Genomic DNA, 14,500 nt, shown 5'->3' with positions numbered 1-14,500 from the left:
TGTTGGACCGGCATTCAACATCGTCCGTGAGGGCCATGCTGCTGAATGCAGCATTGTTCCCGCTCCCCCTTTCGCCGTCACTCGTTCATGCTGGTATCGGCAAGTGTATATGCACTCGCTGATGCCGGCAGCCCCGTTGGGTACCATTGCATTGCAATGTTTGAGGGTCATCCTAGTGTATACCCAACTTTATTCTTGAGCTCACTTGTGCTTGGAGTGTCAGTTTCAGGGTGTCATGTCCATTCAGTAATTGTTGAGATGTAACACAATATCACACCCTAGGAATGGGTGCACATGTTTAAAATAAAGATGGCGTCACACGAATTGTAGCTCCGTCTGCGACTAGGCATGCCCGGCAAGGCGGACTGTCAGGCACAAATGGGACGCTCGGCGGCCGGACAAGGCCTATGCACGCCGCTCGCCACCCCCTGCTGTGTAGCCTCGCTCAATGAGCGTGGCTCCAACTGTACACCTTTTTTCTTCAGTACTTCTTAATATTTGTAAGTGTATTTTTACATAGTTTGTTAGTCCAGATTTCATTCTAAAACAGCCCCGTTATGTGTACACAGCAAGAAGTGCTAGCATAATGGATATGTAGGAATTGCAGCTTGGATATAAGCTGATGTGAGAGCTGTGTCTCCATCTAGTGGTACAAATACAAATTGTCTTGCACATGCTACAGGCTCTGTTAGGTAATTATGCACATTATCTGGAAAAAGTTTCCATCACTTCATATTACAGTCAATAATTAAGTGAGAAATGTCTCCATGTTACAAAGTTTTTGTGTTACTATTTGTTCTTACGCTGTAATACTGTGTTGTCAATGACAATAACTAAAGAAAAAAGGTTAACAAACTATCATTTAAATATAGTATGTTGTATGTACTGTATTGTTAACAATGAAATCATGCAAAATCTAAATAATATGATTAGTGCAATATAAATGCAAAATTATAAAAAAATTTGCATCAGGTATCTTTAAAAATAAAAGAAGAAATACAAAAAACTCAACATACTGTATGTTGTTCTATTACCTTCTTTTTCAAGTAATAAAATGATTTGTGTACTTACTGCTAAATTCCTTTCTCTAAATCCATTTAGGTTACACTACTAACATTGGGGTATAGAGGGCACAATGCAGGATTTGTCACTCAAACTGCTATAACTGTAATGTAGATCCACCCCTATATAATCCCTCCTTTCAAATACTGTAGCTCCTCAGCTCTTTTCTAAGAAAGTTCTCAGGATAGGACTAAAATGAAGAATCGGGCTGTAACATTTATGGTAACCACAGAACCATTAAGGGTAGGACTTTAGGGCCCTTTAAAGAATTTAGAGAAAAGGATTTAACAGTTATACTTGCCTACTGTCCCGGAATGGCCGGGAGGCTCCCGAAAATCTTGTGGTGCTCCTGGCCCCCTGTAGGAGTGGACAAGTCTCCCAGCTGAGCGCTCGTCACCCGCAACCCCCCTGAATCCCCTGACAAACTCCTGATGGCGCAGTCAAAGTGGGCGGTCTGGGGGTCAGATGATGCAATTCACATCATCCCGGCCCCGCACCCTGTCTTGCAATGCCAATATTATCTGCGTTGCTAGACAGGGGGCGGGGCCAAGATGAGGCGGACATGCGGTTATGCCCCCAATCCCACCCCTAAACGTCGTCATCCATCATCACCACACCCAAGCTGCTCCGACCTGGCTGCCTTGTGCTTGCTGTGGGGGAAGGTGAAAGAAGGACACAACATTCTAAAAAGAAAAAAGGTTACTGCTGCTTCCCCAATCCTTTGTCTCTATGCTTCTACAGCAGTGACGTGCGGTGGGGTGAGGCAGAGCCTTTCCTGTCATACTAACGTTTGTGCCAGAGTTTTTACTGTATAAAGTGTATCAAAAATACAAAGAATATGTTTGAAATATCTTCTTTGCATTATTCTAATCATTTTTATAGACAAAATTCTGGAGTAAAAAGTCTATGGCAGGTGAGGCAGTGCCTCCCCTGGCTAACTCCAGCAGCTCACTGCCCAAGGTCCTCCAGCAGCTGCATGCCCTGTGTCCCTCCAGCAACTTCCCTGTCTCTATGCATCCCTCCAGCCACGTCTCACCTTGTCTTCAGCATGCACAGAGCCTGCTCCTCTTCGTGGCTCTTCTTCACTTCAGCAGCGGTGACGGCATGACATCACATATGCCTTGCCAGAAAAGGAAGCCACTGGGACCTTAGGAGGGGACGAACACCATCCGACAGACACAGCATGTGTGAGTACTAGGAGGGGGCGGGCTACAGGTGGATCAGGACCATGGAGCTTCCAGGACCTGTGGAAGGGGGAGGTGTCAGCAGCTCGTTAGTGACGCTAGTGCCTCCCGCTCACTGGGCCCTCACTGGGCCCCTCTATTAGACCTGGGCCTGGGTAATTTGATCACCAATTACTATTGAAATAATTGGGTCTTATTCAGATGTGGTCACAAAGCTGCTATTGTATGAAAATCTGCCTTTGTTTTCTTATTGCGCATGCATCTGAGCTGCAGTGTACATGCGCAGTGAGTGAAATGCGATTGCGGTCACACTGAAGCATTTGTAAAGTGAGTGATGGAAACACCGTTCAGGGGTGGGAACGGGGAGTGGCCCGGTAAATGCAGGCATGTCATGGCCGTTCAGACAACGTTTTCGGGGTGTGCATAATTAGCAGTTGCGATCTTACTTGCTACTGGAGAGCCCTTTGTGTCCCGGGAGAGCAGCTCAGCCTACAAACACACTTAGACTCTGTGACATGACCCGATTTGCGGCGATTGTACCGATGTATCAGCAATTGTACACCATCAGATGGAAATGATGCAATAGCAGTGGGCGTCCCTATGCTCAGGTTAGCATAGATTCACAAATGCGTATAGCAAAGGACAGCAACATCAAGAACAACAACTTCTGAATTAGGCCCATTGCGTCACCCAGTAATGAATACACCTGTGCACCAACTAGGAGATCTGTAAAACATGCACTGTTGGAGCGACAATGGATTGGATTTGAGAAACATTGGCTTAAGGGGTTATAAAGGGGTAGAGCTTGATTACAAACCTGAGTGCCAGATGTAAGAGAAATAAAGCTTACATACTGTAACTTCTCAGTTGCTTTCTATAGGGACTCACTCATGAGATCCTGCCATTGGTGTGGCACAATAATACTACTGTACTGACTAGTTGCATGACAGTGTGACAATCGACACTATTCCTAACTGTTATCTTCCCTGAATCATAATATTTTTATTTTCTTGCAACAAATAAAGTAGATCACATCAGTGACACTTCTTGCTACTTTCCCTTACAATGCCAGGTCATACTGTCTTTAGTCTTACATTTTACCAGTGTATGTAGAGACATATATGCTTGTATGTTCAGAACACAATATTGGTATAGATGGGTTGGGTATGGAATGCCGGCAGTCAGAATGCCGACGCCGGGATAACGGCCAACAGAATGCCGGCAGTGGGGCGAGTGCTAGAAAGCCCCTTGCGGGCTCGCTGGGGTCGCAATGCGGTGCTCGCCACACTGCGGGTTAGGTGACACCCACGAGTGGGAATAGCCCTGGCGCAGCTGGCAGCATTCTCGGCGGTCAGGATCCCGGCGTTGGTATTCTAAACGCCAGGATCCCGACTGCTGGTATAGTAACTACATCCCATATATATTTGTTTTACTGTTGGCAGTGTAAGGAACTGTACTAGTCATAGCCTCAAATCCTGAATTATGTGGTGATAGTGGTTTGCTTGTCTGATGTGCACTTTTTTCTTTTTGTAAAGTTGCATCTCTTACCATGGGTTGGTACCGATATACCGGCGCCCGTCATTCCGGCGGTAAGAATTCCGACCGCGGGATGCTGAGCACCAGAATGCCGACAGCGGGACGAGCGCAAAAGAGCCCCTTGCCGGCTCTTTTGCGTACCAGCCAACCAGCTCCTACTGTCATTTTTCAAACACAGCCTGTAATATGGCAGTTAGGAGCTGATTGGTTGGTACTTTATCACCATGCTATTTATCACTCTTCAAGGCTTAATAAATAGGGGCCTAAGTATGGAAGCTAGAAGAATGAATGAACAAATACTCATTGTGTGTAGATACATACTACTATACCTGCCAGATATCAGACGTAACAAACTATGGTATATATATATATATAGGAAACCCCAGATTTGTTGGCCTTTATCCAGTAACAAATCTTCTAAATCATCAGAACTTTGAATTCATTACATAAACCAAAATTATTAGGTAGAATAAACTTTTTTATATTTGTTCTGATTGACCATGGTCCAGGACTGGAAAAGTCAATGCCCAGCTGACTCGGTTCTGGTATGAATGGTCGACCATGTTAAGGTCGACCACTGCTGGACGACATTGACATGGTCGACATGGACAAATATTCGACACACAAAAATGGTCAACGCGGGGCAGGTCGACACATGAAAAGGTCAACATGGATTTTTTAACTGTTTTTTTTGTGTCATTTTTTCCGTAACATGACCAGGAACCCCAATTAGTGTACCGCGTCCCCTTGCATGGCTCGCGGCTGTGGGCAAGGTGCCTCGCTCCGCTACCACGATGCTCGGCACAGGTTACTATTCCCAATCATAGTCCACGTGGATGGTGAAGTATAAAAAAAGTAAAAAAATCTTTTTGTTTTTTTTTAAAAGCCATGTTGATCTTTTCATGTGTCAACCTATCTTGTGTCGACCATTTGTCCATGTCGACCATGTTAATGTCGACCAATAGTGGTCAACCTAGTGACTGTTGACCACTATTGGTCGACTAAGTAGGGTTGACCTGCCAAACGGATACCGCTGAATGTACCTTACTAACCTTTTCAATACAATGAGCTCGTTACTACCATTCTTCCAGAAAATAAGTTTACAATAAGAGTGACTTTCCCTTCTTATCTGTTGACTCTTATTAAGACAGGCTATACTAATAATCCAAAACATATAATCCTAATAAAAAACAGCCGCTTTATCTTGCAAAACATTTGCTGGAACCACAAACATCAACTTTTTAACCCAGAAACAATGAGATTGAAGGTACTTTGCTTGGTTTATGATTCTAAAAGGCCCTACACACTTGGCAACGATAAATCGTTCATATCGGTCAGTGTGGATGCATCAACGATGAACGATGTGCGTCCCTGCAGTTGTTAATCATTGGTCGATCATCGTTTATTTATGCAAGCCAATTTGGATGATATTGATGTAATGTAATGTCATATCATCCAAATCGGCCATAAAACTCGTTCAGTGTGTATGTAAAAAATCGTGGATGAAAAATCGGCCAACGATAATATTGGCCCTACACACTTGGCCAAATTGCCAACTGTCTAGGGCCCTTAAGCCAGAAGGCAACCCTAGTACCTGTATTTCCCAGAAATTACTGGCTTCCTTTTATTGGCCTAAATTCGATCAAGGTGTCCTCAGCAATAGACTGTACTTTATGACTTATCTGCAGAATGACTAGATGAACATATTACCTACAACAGAGTTTGCTTAAAAGTGCTGCAGTTCCACATCCCGAAGCCCTTTTGTTCCGCAAATTACAGTTATCCAGTTTTTATTCCTAATCTTCCCATTACAAATTCTATTCCAGCTGTAACTGATAGGTTTACAGCCTATATAAAGCACAAAGAGCTGCTGAAGCTCCAATAAGCTTAAATATGCTGTGAAATGTCAGAAATATTTCTGATCTCACACTGAACATGGAATTGAAGATTTAAAATATGGTCAACAGTTTATGAAGAACTTTGAAAGCACAGTACATATAAATAGGTTAAAACTCCATGACTTCATAGAGATACTGTATATCTAGTTCTTCACTTCTGGCAGAAACTGTTTCCAGGTCATTAAAAGGTTACACCTCTTCTATTAAGTGGTTCGAAGAAAAAATAATTAGTAGCAGAAAGAACTGTGATTTAAATTAGTTACAATGGGTACACTTCATTAATAAATCATTTCAGTTAATATTGTACTAATAGCCATGCACATGACAACTTTTACTATTTTATTATATCACCTTATTTCTTCCTTACCTACATTTTTATATCAATCTATCCTTATGTTTCCTGAATTCCATTTATTTTTCTTATCATTCCCACACTTTTAATTTTCCTCTTTATTTCAGGCGTGCAATTTCCCACTTGAACTTTATGAGGTAAATTTTATGTTCTTTGTTGTGAACATAACTGCGTCCTGTATGTCATTCTTGTTGCTGCAACAGCAGCAGATATATTTTGTCTGTTTTTTGTCTGAGGTCCTACATATTCACTGTTCCTTTTGGGCTAAATTGTCAATAAAAGTGCAGAAATGTATTTTTGCTGGAATTGTTGAAAATAAATGTTTAAAATTTAAATGTTTGTATACAGAATGTTGTATATTTCTCTTTGTCAAACAGTAGAAGTAGTCATTAGCTAGTGAAATGCAGACTGTAATCTCATGTATGGTCAGTCTACAAAATGGCTGCCTTGACTGTGTGTAGACAACAGGTTGATATAACGAACCTGTATTTAGCATCATATTTGTGTTTCATGATAAATATAAGTTATTTGTATTAACTGTATACAGTAAGTATTATCACTATGAGGTATGCCGTTATATCCGAAAGTTCTGGGATGTCTGTCTCCAATACACAGGTCTGTTAAAATGCTGGGTGTCTATAATGTTTCATTTGTACATAAAAGATAAAATCCAACTGTGCCAAGGTAAACTTAAAACTGGCGTTTTCAAGCCCTCTGAGAATAGGGGCTCTGTTTTCGGAACCCAGAAGAGGATTTACGTTCTAGCTCACTCCCTGTGAGCTATATATAAATAATGAAAGATTTCCAGTGAATATTTCTAATTTAAAAAAAGAAAGTAAAAAAACTTTCTTTATAGAACAACTTTTGTAACATTACACTATATATGTGCTGTTAGATTCTACAATATATATATATATATAAATATATATATATATATATATATATATATATATATATATATATATATAGATAGATAACATAGCAGCTTGACTCGGCACTCACAGTTCCGTAGTATTGCTTCCTTAGCTCGCGGTGCCCTCCCACGGGCAAAAACCCGACAGCACACGGGAACAGACAGGCGGCACTCAGAGCATATCTTTAAAGGGTAAAGTGCAGTGACTTTATTGTCAGTGGAGACATCTACGTTTCGGGGACGCAGCGTCCCCGAAACGTAGATGTCTCCACTGACAATAAAGTCACTGCACTTTACCCTTTAAAGATATGCTCTGAGTGCCGCCTGTCTGTTCCCGTATATATATATATATATATATATATATATATGTATGGAGAGAGAGAGAGATACTGTGTGTATGTATATATATATATATATATATATATAATGCAGGTTTTCTCAGATAAAAGGAAAAGGGCGGCACTCCTCCGGTCTTGTGAAGAAAGAGTCTAAGCTGTGCTGTTTATTATCACAACGTTTCAAGGCCTGTTGGCCCTTTCATCAGGTGCATGATGAAAAGGCCAACAGGCCTTGAAACGTTGTGATAATAAACAGCACAGCCTAGACTCTTTCTTCACAAGACCGGAGGAGTGCCGCCCTTTTCCTTTTATCTGAGAAAACCTGCATTTTATATCACTCCATAGGGAAGGCACCCCAGCATTAAACCCTAATCCGGAGTGCCCTTTCACGTGTGTGTGTGTGTGTGTGTGTGTGTGTGTATGTATATATATATATATATATATATATATATATATATACACATACACACACTGTATGTATGTATATATGTGTGTATGTGTGTATGTATATATATATATATATATATATATATTAAAATGAAATATAATAGATGATCTCACATATTCTTAGTTGAAAAGGCAGCAATCCTGGGCAAGCTATAGGAACATAAAATGGTTTGTTTAAAACAAAAAGGCAGATCACCTATTTTATTTCATTTACAGGTGATCGACTGTAAGTTTTCAGAAAAGACAACATGTAAGAGTTTACTACTACTGTTTTGTTTCCTCTAGGGTATTTCTGCCATTACAACGACCCAAGCTTGTGCTTTTATTTACTTTGAGCAGTAATTGTCCCCTCTACTTTACGTACTTTACGCAGAAATAATACTCTGCCAGAGATGGGTGGAGTCTTGTTTACAGTGGGTTTCAATTAGGTGGATTGGGGTGTGGCTAAATGTCCCAGAATTCCAGTCAGCAATGTTGACTGGTATAAAAAAAAAGTATATGTTCTATAGATGATGATATCCTTGTTAAACTAATAATCCTTATAACTAATAATCCTCATAACTATTTTTTTTATAATTATTCAACATTTCCAAGACTCAAGTATGTCTATAATATTCAGCACATAATTAACACAATTAATACAAGAATATTTATGAGAATATAAAAAGCCCAGTGCATTGTCGGACATGTCATGGGTATTTACCATTCACCACATCATAATACGGAATGTTACTATGGGGCAGATGTACTGGACTAAACCTTGGAGAGTGATAAAGTGGAGGGAGATAATTTACCAACCAATCAGCTCCTAACTGTCATTTTTGAAACACAGGCTGTAATATGGCAGTTAGGATGATCTGAGTGGCTGGTATTTTATCTCTCTCTACTTTATCACTCTCCAAGTCTTAGTGGATCTCTCCCTATATAACAGATAGAAAAAATGGGGAATTGCCAGTTTTATGCTGATAGCACAGGAGTCAGGTGGCATAGCCAGGGGCAGAAGGGTGCATTGCTGAGCCCCATACTGAAAATTGGGTAGATGTAGCGGATACAATCCTAGCCTCCCGAAACCTTAAAAGAACTGCGCAGGGGTGGCACCTGAATGTGCATTGTCAGATGTATGTGCCCACTCTGCATGTTCAGAAAAGGCTTCTGCTTTACTCTTTAAGACAGCCTAGAATTACCAGGCCTCACTCTCATCTGCACCCTTGTACTTCCATTACTGGATATATCAGATCCCTAAAATAGCATATAAAACGCATCAAATGTGCCAGCAACTGACCTTCAACCCAACCGTGTTACATGGGCTAAGAGAGAATTTGCTACCTAGAAATAACCCACACTGTACCAAACCATTCTGTAGAGACGCACTACACATACCTCACCTAATTCACAAGCAGGCACTCGTAAGTTCTGGCGGCACTAAAATACAGGCACAAGCACTGCTCCTAATCGTGACCACACAATGTGCACCTTCAGTATGAGATTCCAGAACAAAAAGACAACTCGGGCCATAATAATCTGTGATTGTCTCCCTTGCTTCATCCACAGCTGTAGTGACACATTTACACATATCTACTGTAGATCAGAGTTGACGTAAGCAGTTTAATTCAGTGGTCTATGGGGCTAATTCAGCTAGCCCTGCAGAAGTGTAGAAATCGCTATTTGCTAATTTCCACACTTCTGCGCAGTGCGTGCATGTGCGAGGTCTTTTAAACTGCGATCGCACTTGATCACAGTTTAAGAGCCGGCAGGGGCGGTGATGCTGCATTTTGTGGGTGTTGATGCACCATTTACGGGGCGCGGTCCAGACAACGCAGGCGTGTCTGGGCCATTTACGGATCACATGCAGCCGCTGCGACTCAAAAGATGGATGCCCTCCAACTGCCTTTACAGCTGGGCTGCGTAAGCAGGGGGCAACCCTAATCATGCGGGCAGCAATGCACTCGCAGGTTAGTGTGGGGGGGGGGGGGGCAGGACCTGGCATGCGAGGCGGACTTGCCCTGTGCAGGGCATCCCCTCGCATGTTAGAGAAAATGGTTGTAGTTGTGCTATTTGTCGCACAACTACAACCCATGCTGAATCGGGCCCTAAGGCAGTTATTGAAGAAAAAGTGAGAAATTTCCTCCTATGGACACTTTGCGCAGCCATCCACTGAGGCGTCTGGCTGGACAAGTGTGTGCACACATAGTAATTACATGAATCTTTAGTCACCATGTTGCTGTCCTGTGTGCCCAAATTCTTCATCACCGCTGCTTCACTTTTGAGCAGAGCTGAATTATTGTCATAGCTAAACATTACATATGATACTGCTTTGTGCCAAATCAGGGCATTGAGGCTCAATTTATGTTGGTACATCAAGCCCCTTGTTTACAAATAATAGACATATTTCTCCTGTTAGAACAATAGGAAATCATTGCTGGCCACAAGTCTAAGCGCACACATAAAAATTACAGCAGAACAAGTTTTTAAACTATTGTGAAAATTCCAAAATTAAACTCGACAGATTTTTTAAGTAAATAAAAAACAAGCAAAAAAAAAAAAAAAAGTCACAAAATGTGAATTGAAAATATTAATCCTTAATAGTTAATGCTGCAGCTTTAGCTGGAATGCATGGTCAGTGTATGTGCACTACACAACTGCTGCCACTAGATGGCCAGCTTGCTCAGTTAATATGATTTTTCCCACTAGCTTATTGGATATTATAACATTATATAGCATTCTCGGGCTTATCATAGTTTATTTTCTTTCCCAGTTTCTGTGATAACTATACTCATTAGGAGTTATAAATTACAGTTGTTATCACAGATGCTATTGCTGTATCATAAAGTTATTTAATGCCAACTTATAATATACTCAAAGTGCATGTATAAAACAAGCCTTGGATACAATGACAGAGCAATCTTATTCTTTTACTTATTCTTTTAAAATTGCTATACTGTTACACACTATAATATTACAAGGATCAGAGGTTTTCTCGTAATTATATTTCCCAGCCTCACACAATATCCTCCTGAGGCAGACTGAGAAAACAGATTTATAAACCTTTAAATTTCTTGGCAGAACAGTGAAAAATCCATTGTTCATCTAAAACAAGGACAGACACAGTTAACAGAATACCATGCGATTTGTAAGTTCTGTTCACCTATTGTAGTAAAATATATTTAAACCCATCACGAATAAAGACTTTACAGTATCTAATACATCATTTTGCAAATACAAAGAAAACCTGAATGAAAATTGATTATTAATGTGCCATCAACTTCTAAATATTATGTTGCAGGTATTCATTATTATATGTGGACAAATCAATTTGTCAGATTCCTAAATTTCATAAGTCCAGATTTACTCATAATTCTAATGAATTACGCCCCCCTGCACAATCAGGCCAATTACGGTGCATGGAATGGAAACAAACCAATCAGCAATGATGAAGAAATGTCAATTTGCTATAGTCCTACAAATGAGCAAGTGGGAGATTGACCATAACATTCTAAAGAGAGCAAGTGGAGGTAATAGCTACATTCTGATTGGTTGCTATAGGTAACACCTCTACTTGTCTTTGTTTACAATGGGACAGATGTATTAAGCCTGGAGAAGTGATAAAGCAGTGATAAGTGGAAGGTGATAACGCACCAGTCAATCAGCTCCAATATGTAAATTGACTGTTAAGAGCTGATTGGCTGGTGCGTTATCACCTTCCACTTATCACTGATTTATCACTTCTCCAGGCTTAATACATTTGCCCCAATATTTGATAAATCTCCTTCTAATTCTTATTGGATTTCTCTAAGGGAAAATGTCTACGGCTGCTGCTATTTGTGATTGAGACTTGTGACATGACCTGAGATTTATCAGATGGCTCTGTAGCTCTAGCAATTTTATTCTTTAACTTAATCGTTATCTTTACTTCTATTTTCTGCACAGTTTGCGTTATTTTAATATTACATTTACATTATACTTTGGTCTAATAGATTTGGTAGAATGTTTCCAATAAACTTTTTAAAACTTTTTAAAAGTTTTGAGTCATAATATTATCAACTTGTGGCAAACAGAATTTACACAACTGTACTCCTAAGTAATTCTTAACTTTTTCATTTTGTGCATGTATTTCAGTTCAAATTCCTTTACATTATTTTACACTTTGTTAACGTTATTTGAACATATTAAATATAAAGAGTTGATTGGAGGAAACTATAAGTATCACAGTGATGTTTAGTATCAATAAAAGGTAAACAGACTGAAGTTCTGTATAAGATTTAAGGAACGAGACCCAATATTATACATCTTAATTAAGATACGTCTTTCATTAAGTTATCGTGTAGGCAGGAAGATCAATGCAGGGTCCAGTGTCCCGAGGGTTATAATTTGTCCATAATTCAAGGGTGAATGTTTGTATTGCAAAATTGAAATGCATGTTGAAACTCAGTAAGAATTCTCAACAAAAATATTACTTGTATTAGATATATAGTCAAAATAATGTGTAGATACAATGTAAATTAAAGGAGCACTCAGAGGAATATAACAATCGAGTGACCAGTTTTTGCCAATTGCTCCATTTTCAATGTGCTATTTGTAGGGTACATTATGTGACTGTATAAATTAATTGCCACTTTGTCAGCATAAATAAATAACCAGGTACAAAGTCTTGTGATTTACTCTTACAGTTTATACATTATAAGTACACAATGTACCAGAGCCGGCCCTAACGAATATGATGCCCTAGGCAAGATTTTGGCTGGTGCCCCCTAGCACCGCCGCTAGTTCTGAAGGAGATGCCTGGCATGAGTCAGCTGGCAGCTCTGCTAACGTCGGGCACTTTTTGTTTATGAAAATGCATCTTATTTGCATCACTATGTGGCTAGGATGCACAAGCAACTTCTGCTGATAAAAATGGTATGTGGCATGCCTATATTCTGTGTGCGACTGCGGCTGTATCTGCATACGAAATGTTACATTACAGTGATTTCCAGGAATACACTGCAATGTAACATTTCGCATGCAGATACAGCCACAGTCACACACAGAATATAGGCATACCGCATATCATTTTAATCAGCAGAAGCTGCTGGTGCCCCTAAGCATACCAAATGCCCTAGGCATTTGCCTAGTTTGCCTATACCTAAGGCCGGCTCTGCAATGTACCCTATCTCTGCCTCCACACAATTTCTCGTTGTGTTAATTCTTTTTTCTTAAAATCACCTTCTGTATGTCACGTCAGCAGATTATTGTGTCCCCGAGTATGATGCTAGTGGTTCAGTGGTTGGCACTGAGTGCAGGAATCTAGATGGCCATATATAGTTCTTGCGCATGAGGAAATACTGGAGCAGTAGAACTAAGATTGAACTAGCAGGTGAGTATGCAAGATACAGAATATAACTGGCCGAGTATACTGGACTGGAGTAGAACAGATGGGTAGATAGATGTACTACGGCGGCATATATAATGCCACTATAGCTCTTCTCTTCCTGCTTCGCCATCTTTGCAGAGGCGAATCAGGAAGGTACGTCAACGAGATGTAAGAACATTGAAATCTCCCCCCTACAGCAATCCCCTCAGGGCCGGTTCTGGGGCTTTTTGCGCCCTGGGCAGCAATAGGGGGCATGGCTTCATACAGGGTGCGTGGTCAGTTACGCCCACTGTACAGTAGTAGCGCCGCTGAAATGATGTGCGGTGCGCGATGACGTCATCGCGCACCGCACAGCAAAGGTCCTCTCCACGAAGGGAAACTAGACGCGTAGCGTCTAGTTTCCCTTCACAGCGGGCAGCGGGACACAGCGGGCAGCGGGGGGCACAGCAGCAGCGGATCTTGCACTGGTGCGGCGCCCTCCGGATGGCGCCGGCGCCCTCCGGAAGGCGGCGCCCCGGGCAAAAGTCCTGCTTGCCCATGGCAAGATCTGCTACTGAATCCCCTCCAGATAAAACAGTTCATCAGCTTAGTGCTGATGTGCTGTGTCGCTTTCTGGCTGGCTCCAGGGCGCATGCGCGAGATCTTGCTACTCTCGCAAAATCTCACATGCAGCCCAGAGCCAGCAGTCACCACAGCCAGAAACAGAGCTGTTCCTGCTGTGGAGATAGGGCAACAACACCTGCAGCTGTCGAAATTGATAACTGCAGGTGTTGGAACGGTCAGTGCTACTGAATGTTCATACTTTGCCCTGCATATCAGAGTGCTATTTTTTAGATATCAGCCCCTGTCATTCAGCACACAGAGCCATTGTAATACATGGGGAGAAGCGGTATCAGTGTAAATAACGTGCGCTGATACCACTTCTCCCCCATATCTACATTACATACATCTACCCCAGAGAGTCAGACTGGGACTGGCAATTGCTTTTGGCCTTACTGGATTAGTACAGAAGTCAGGTTGGGACTGACACTTGTTTCATAACCAGTCTGGAACTGGCTGGATTGGTGCAAAAATCAGGCTGGGACTGACACTTGCTTCTTGACCCGACTGGAACCAGCTGGATTGGTACAGAAGTGAGATTGGTGCTGACACTTGCTTCTTAACCGGACTGGATCCGGCTGGATTGGTACAGAATTCAGCTGAGATTGACACTTGCTTCTTAACCAGACTGAAAGTGGCTGTATTGGTACAGAAGTCAGGCTAGAACTGACACTTGCTTCTGAACCGGCTGGATTGGTACAGAAGTCAGGATGGAACTGACACTTACTTCTGTACCAATCCAGCCGGTTTCAGTCCAGTTAAGAAGTCAGGCTGGAACTGACACTTGCTTCTTAACCGGTCTGGAACCAGCTGGATTAGT

General features: G+C 41.4%; 1 protein-coding gene across 1 annotated transcript in view; it reads left to right on the top strand.

Moving 5' to 3' along the window:
* PRKCG (protein kinase C gamma) overlaps positions 1-14,500 on the top strand; it is a 948,319-nt gene that overhangs the window by 686,212 nt on the left and 247,607 nt on the right. The window contains exon 9 of the mRNA XM_063942766.1: positions 6,140-6,169. Coding sequence (XP_063798836.1) covers positions 6,140-6,169 — 30 coding nt within the window. The remainder of the gene's footprint in view (positions 1-6,139; positions 6,170-14,500) is intronic.

This window comes from Pseudophryne corroboree, chromosome 10, assembly GCF_028390025.1.
Source record: "Pseudophryne corroboree isolate aPseCor3 chromosome 10, aPseCor3.hap2, whole genome shotgun sequence".
In the NCBI taxonomy this organism is placed as follows: Eukaryota; Metazoa; Chordata; class Amphibia; order Anura; family Myobatrachidae; genus Pseudophryne; species Pseudophryne corroboree.
Note: the sequence above shows the minus strand (reverse complement) of the source record. Positions and strands in the feature narration are given on the sequence as shown.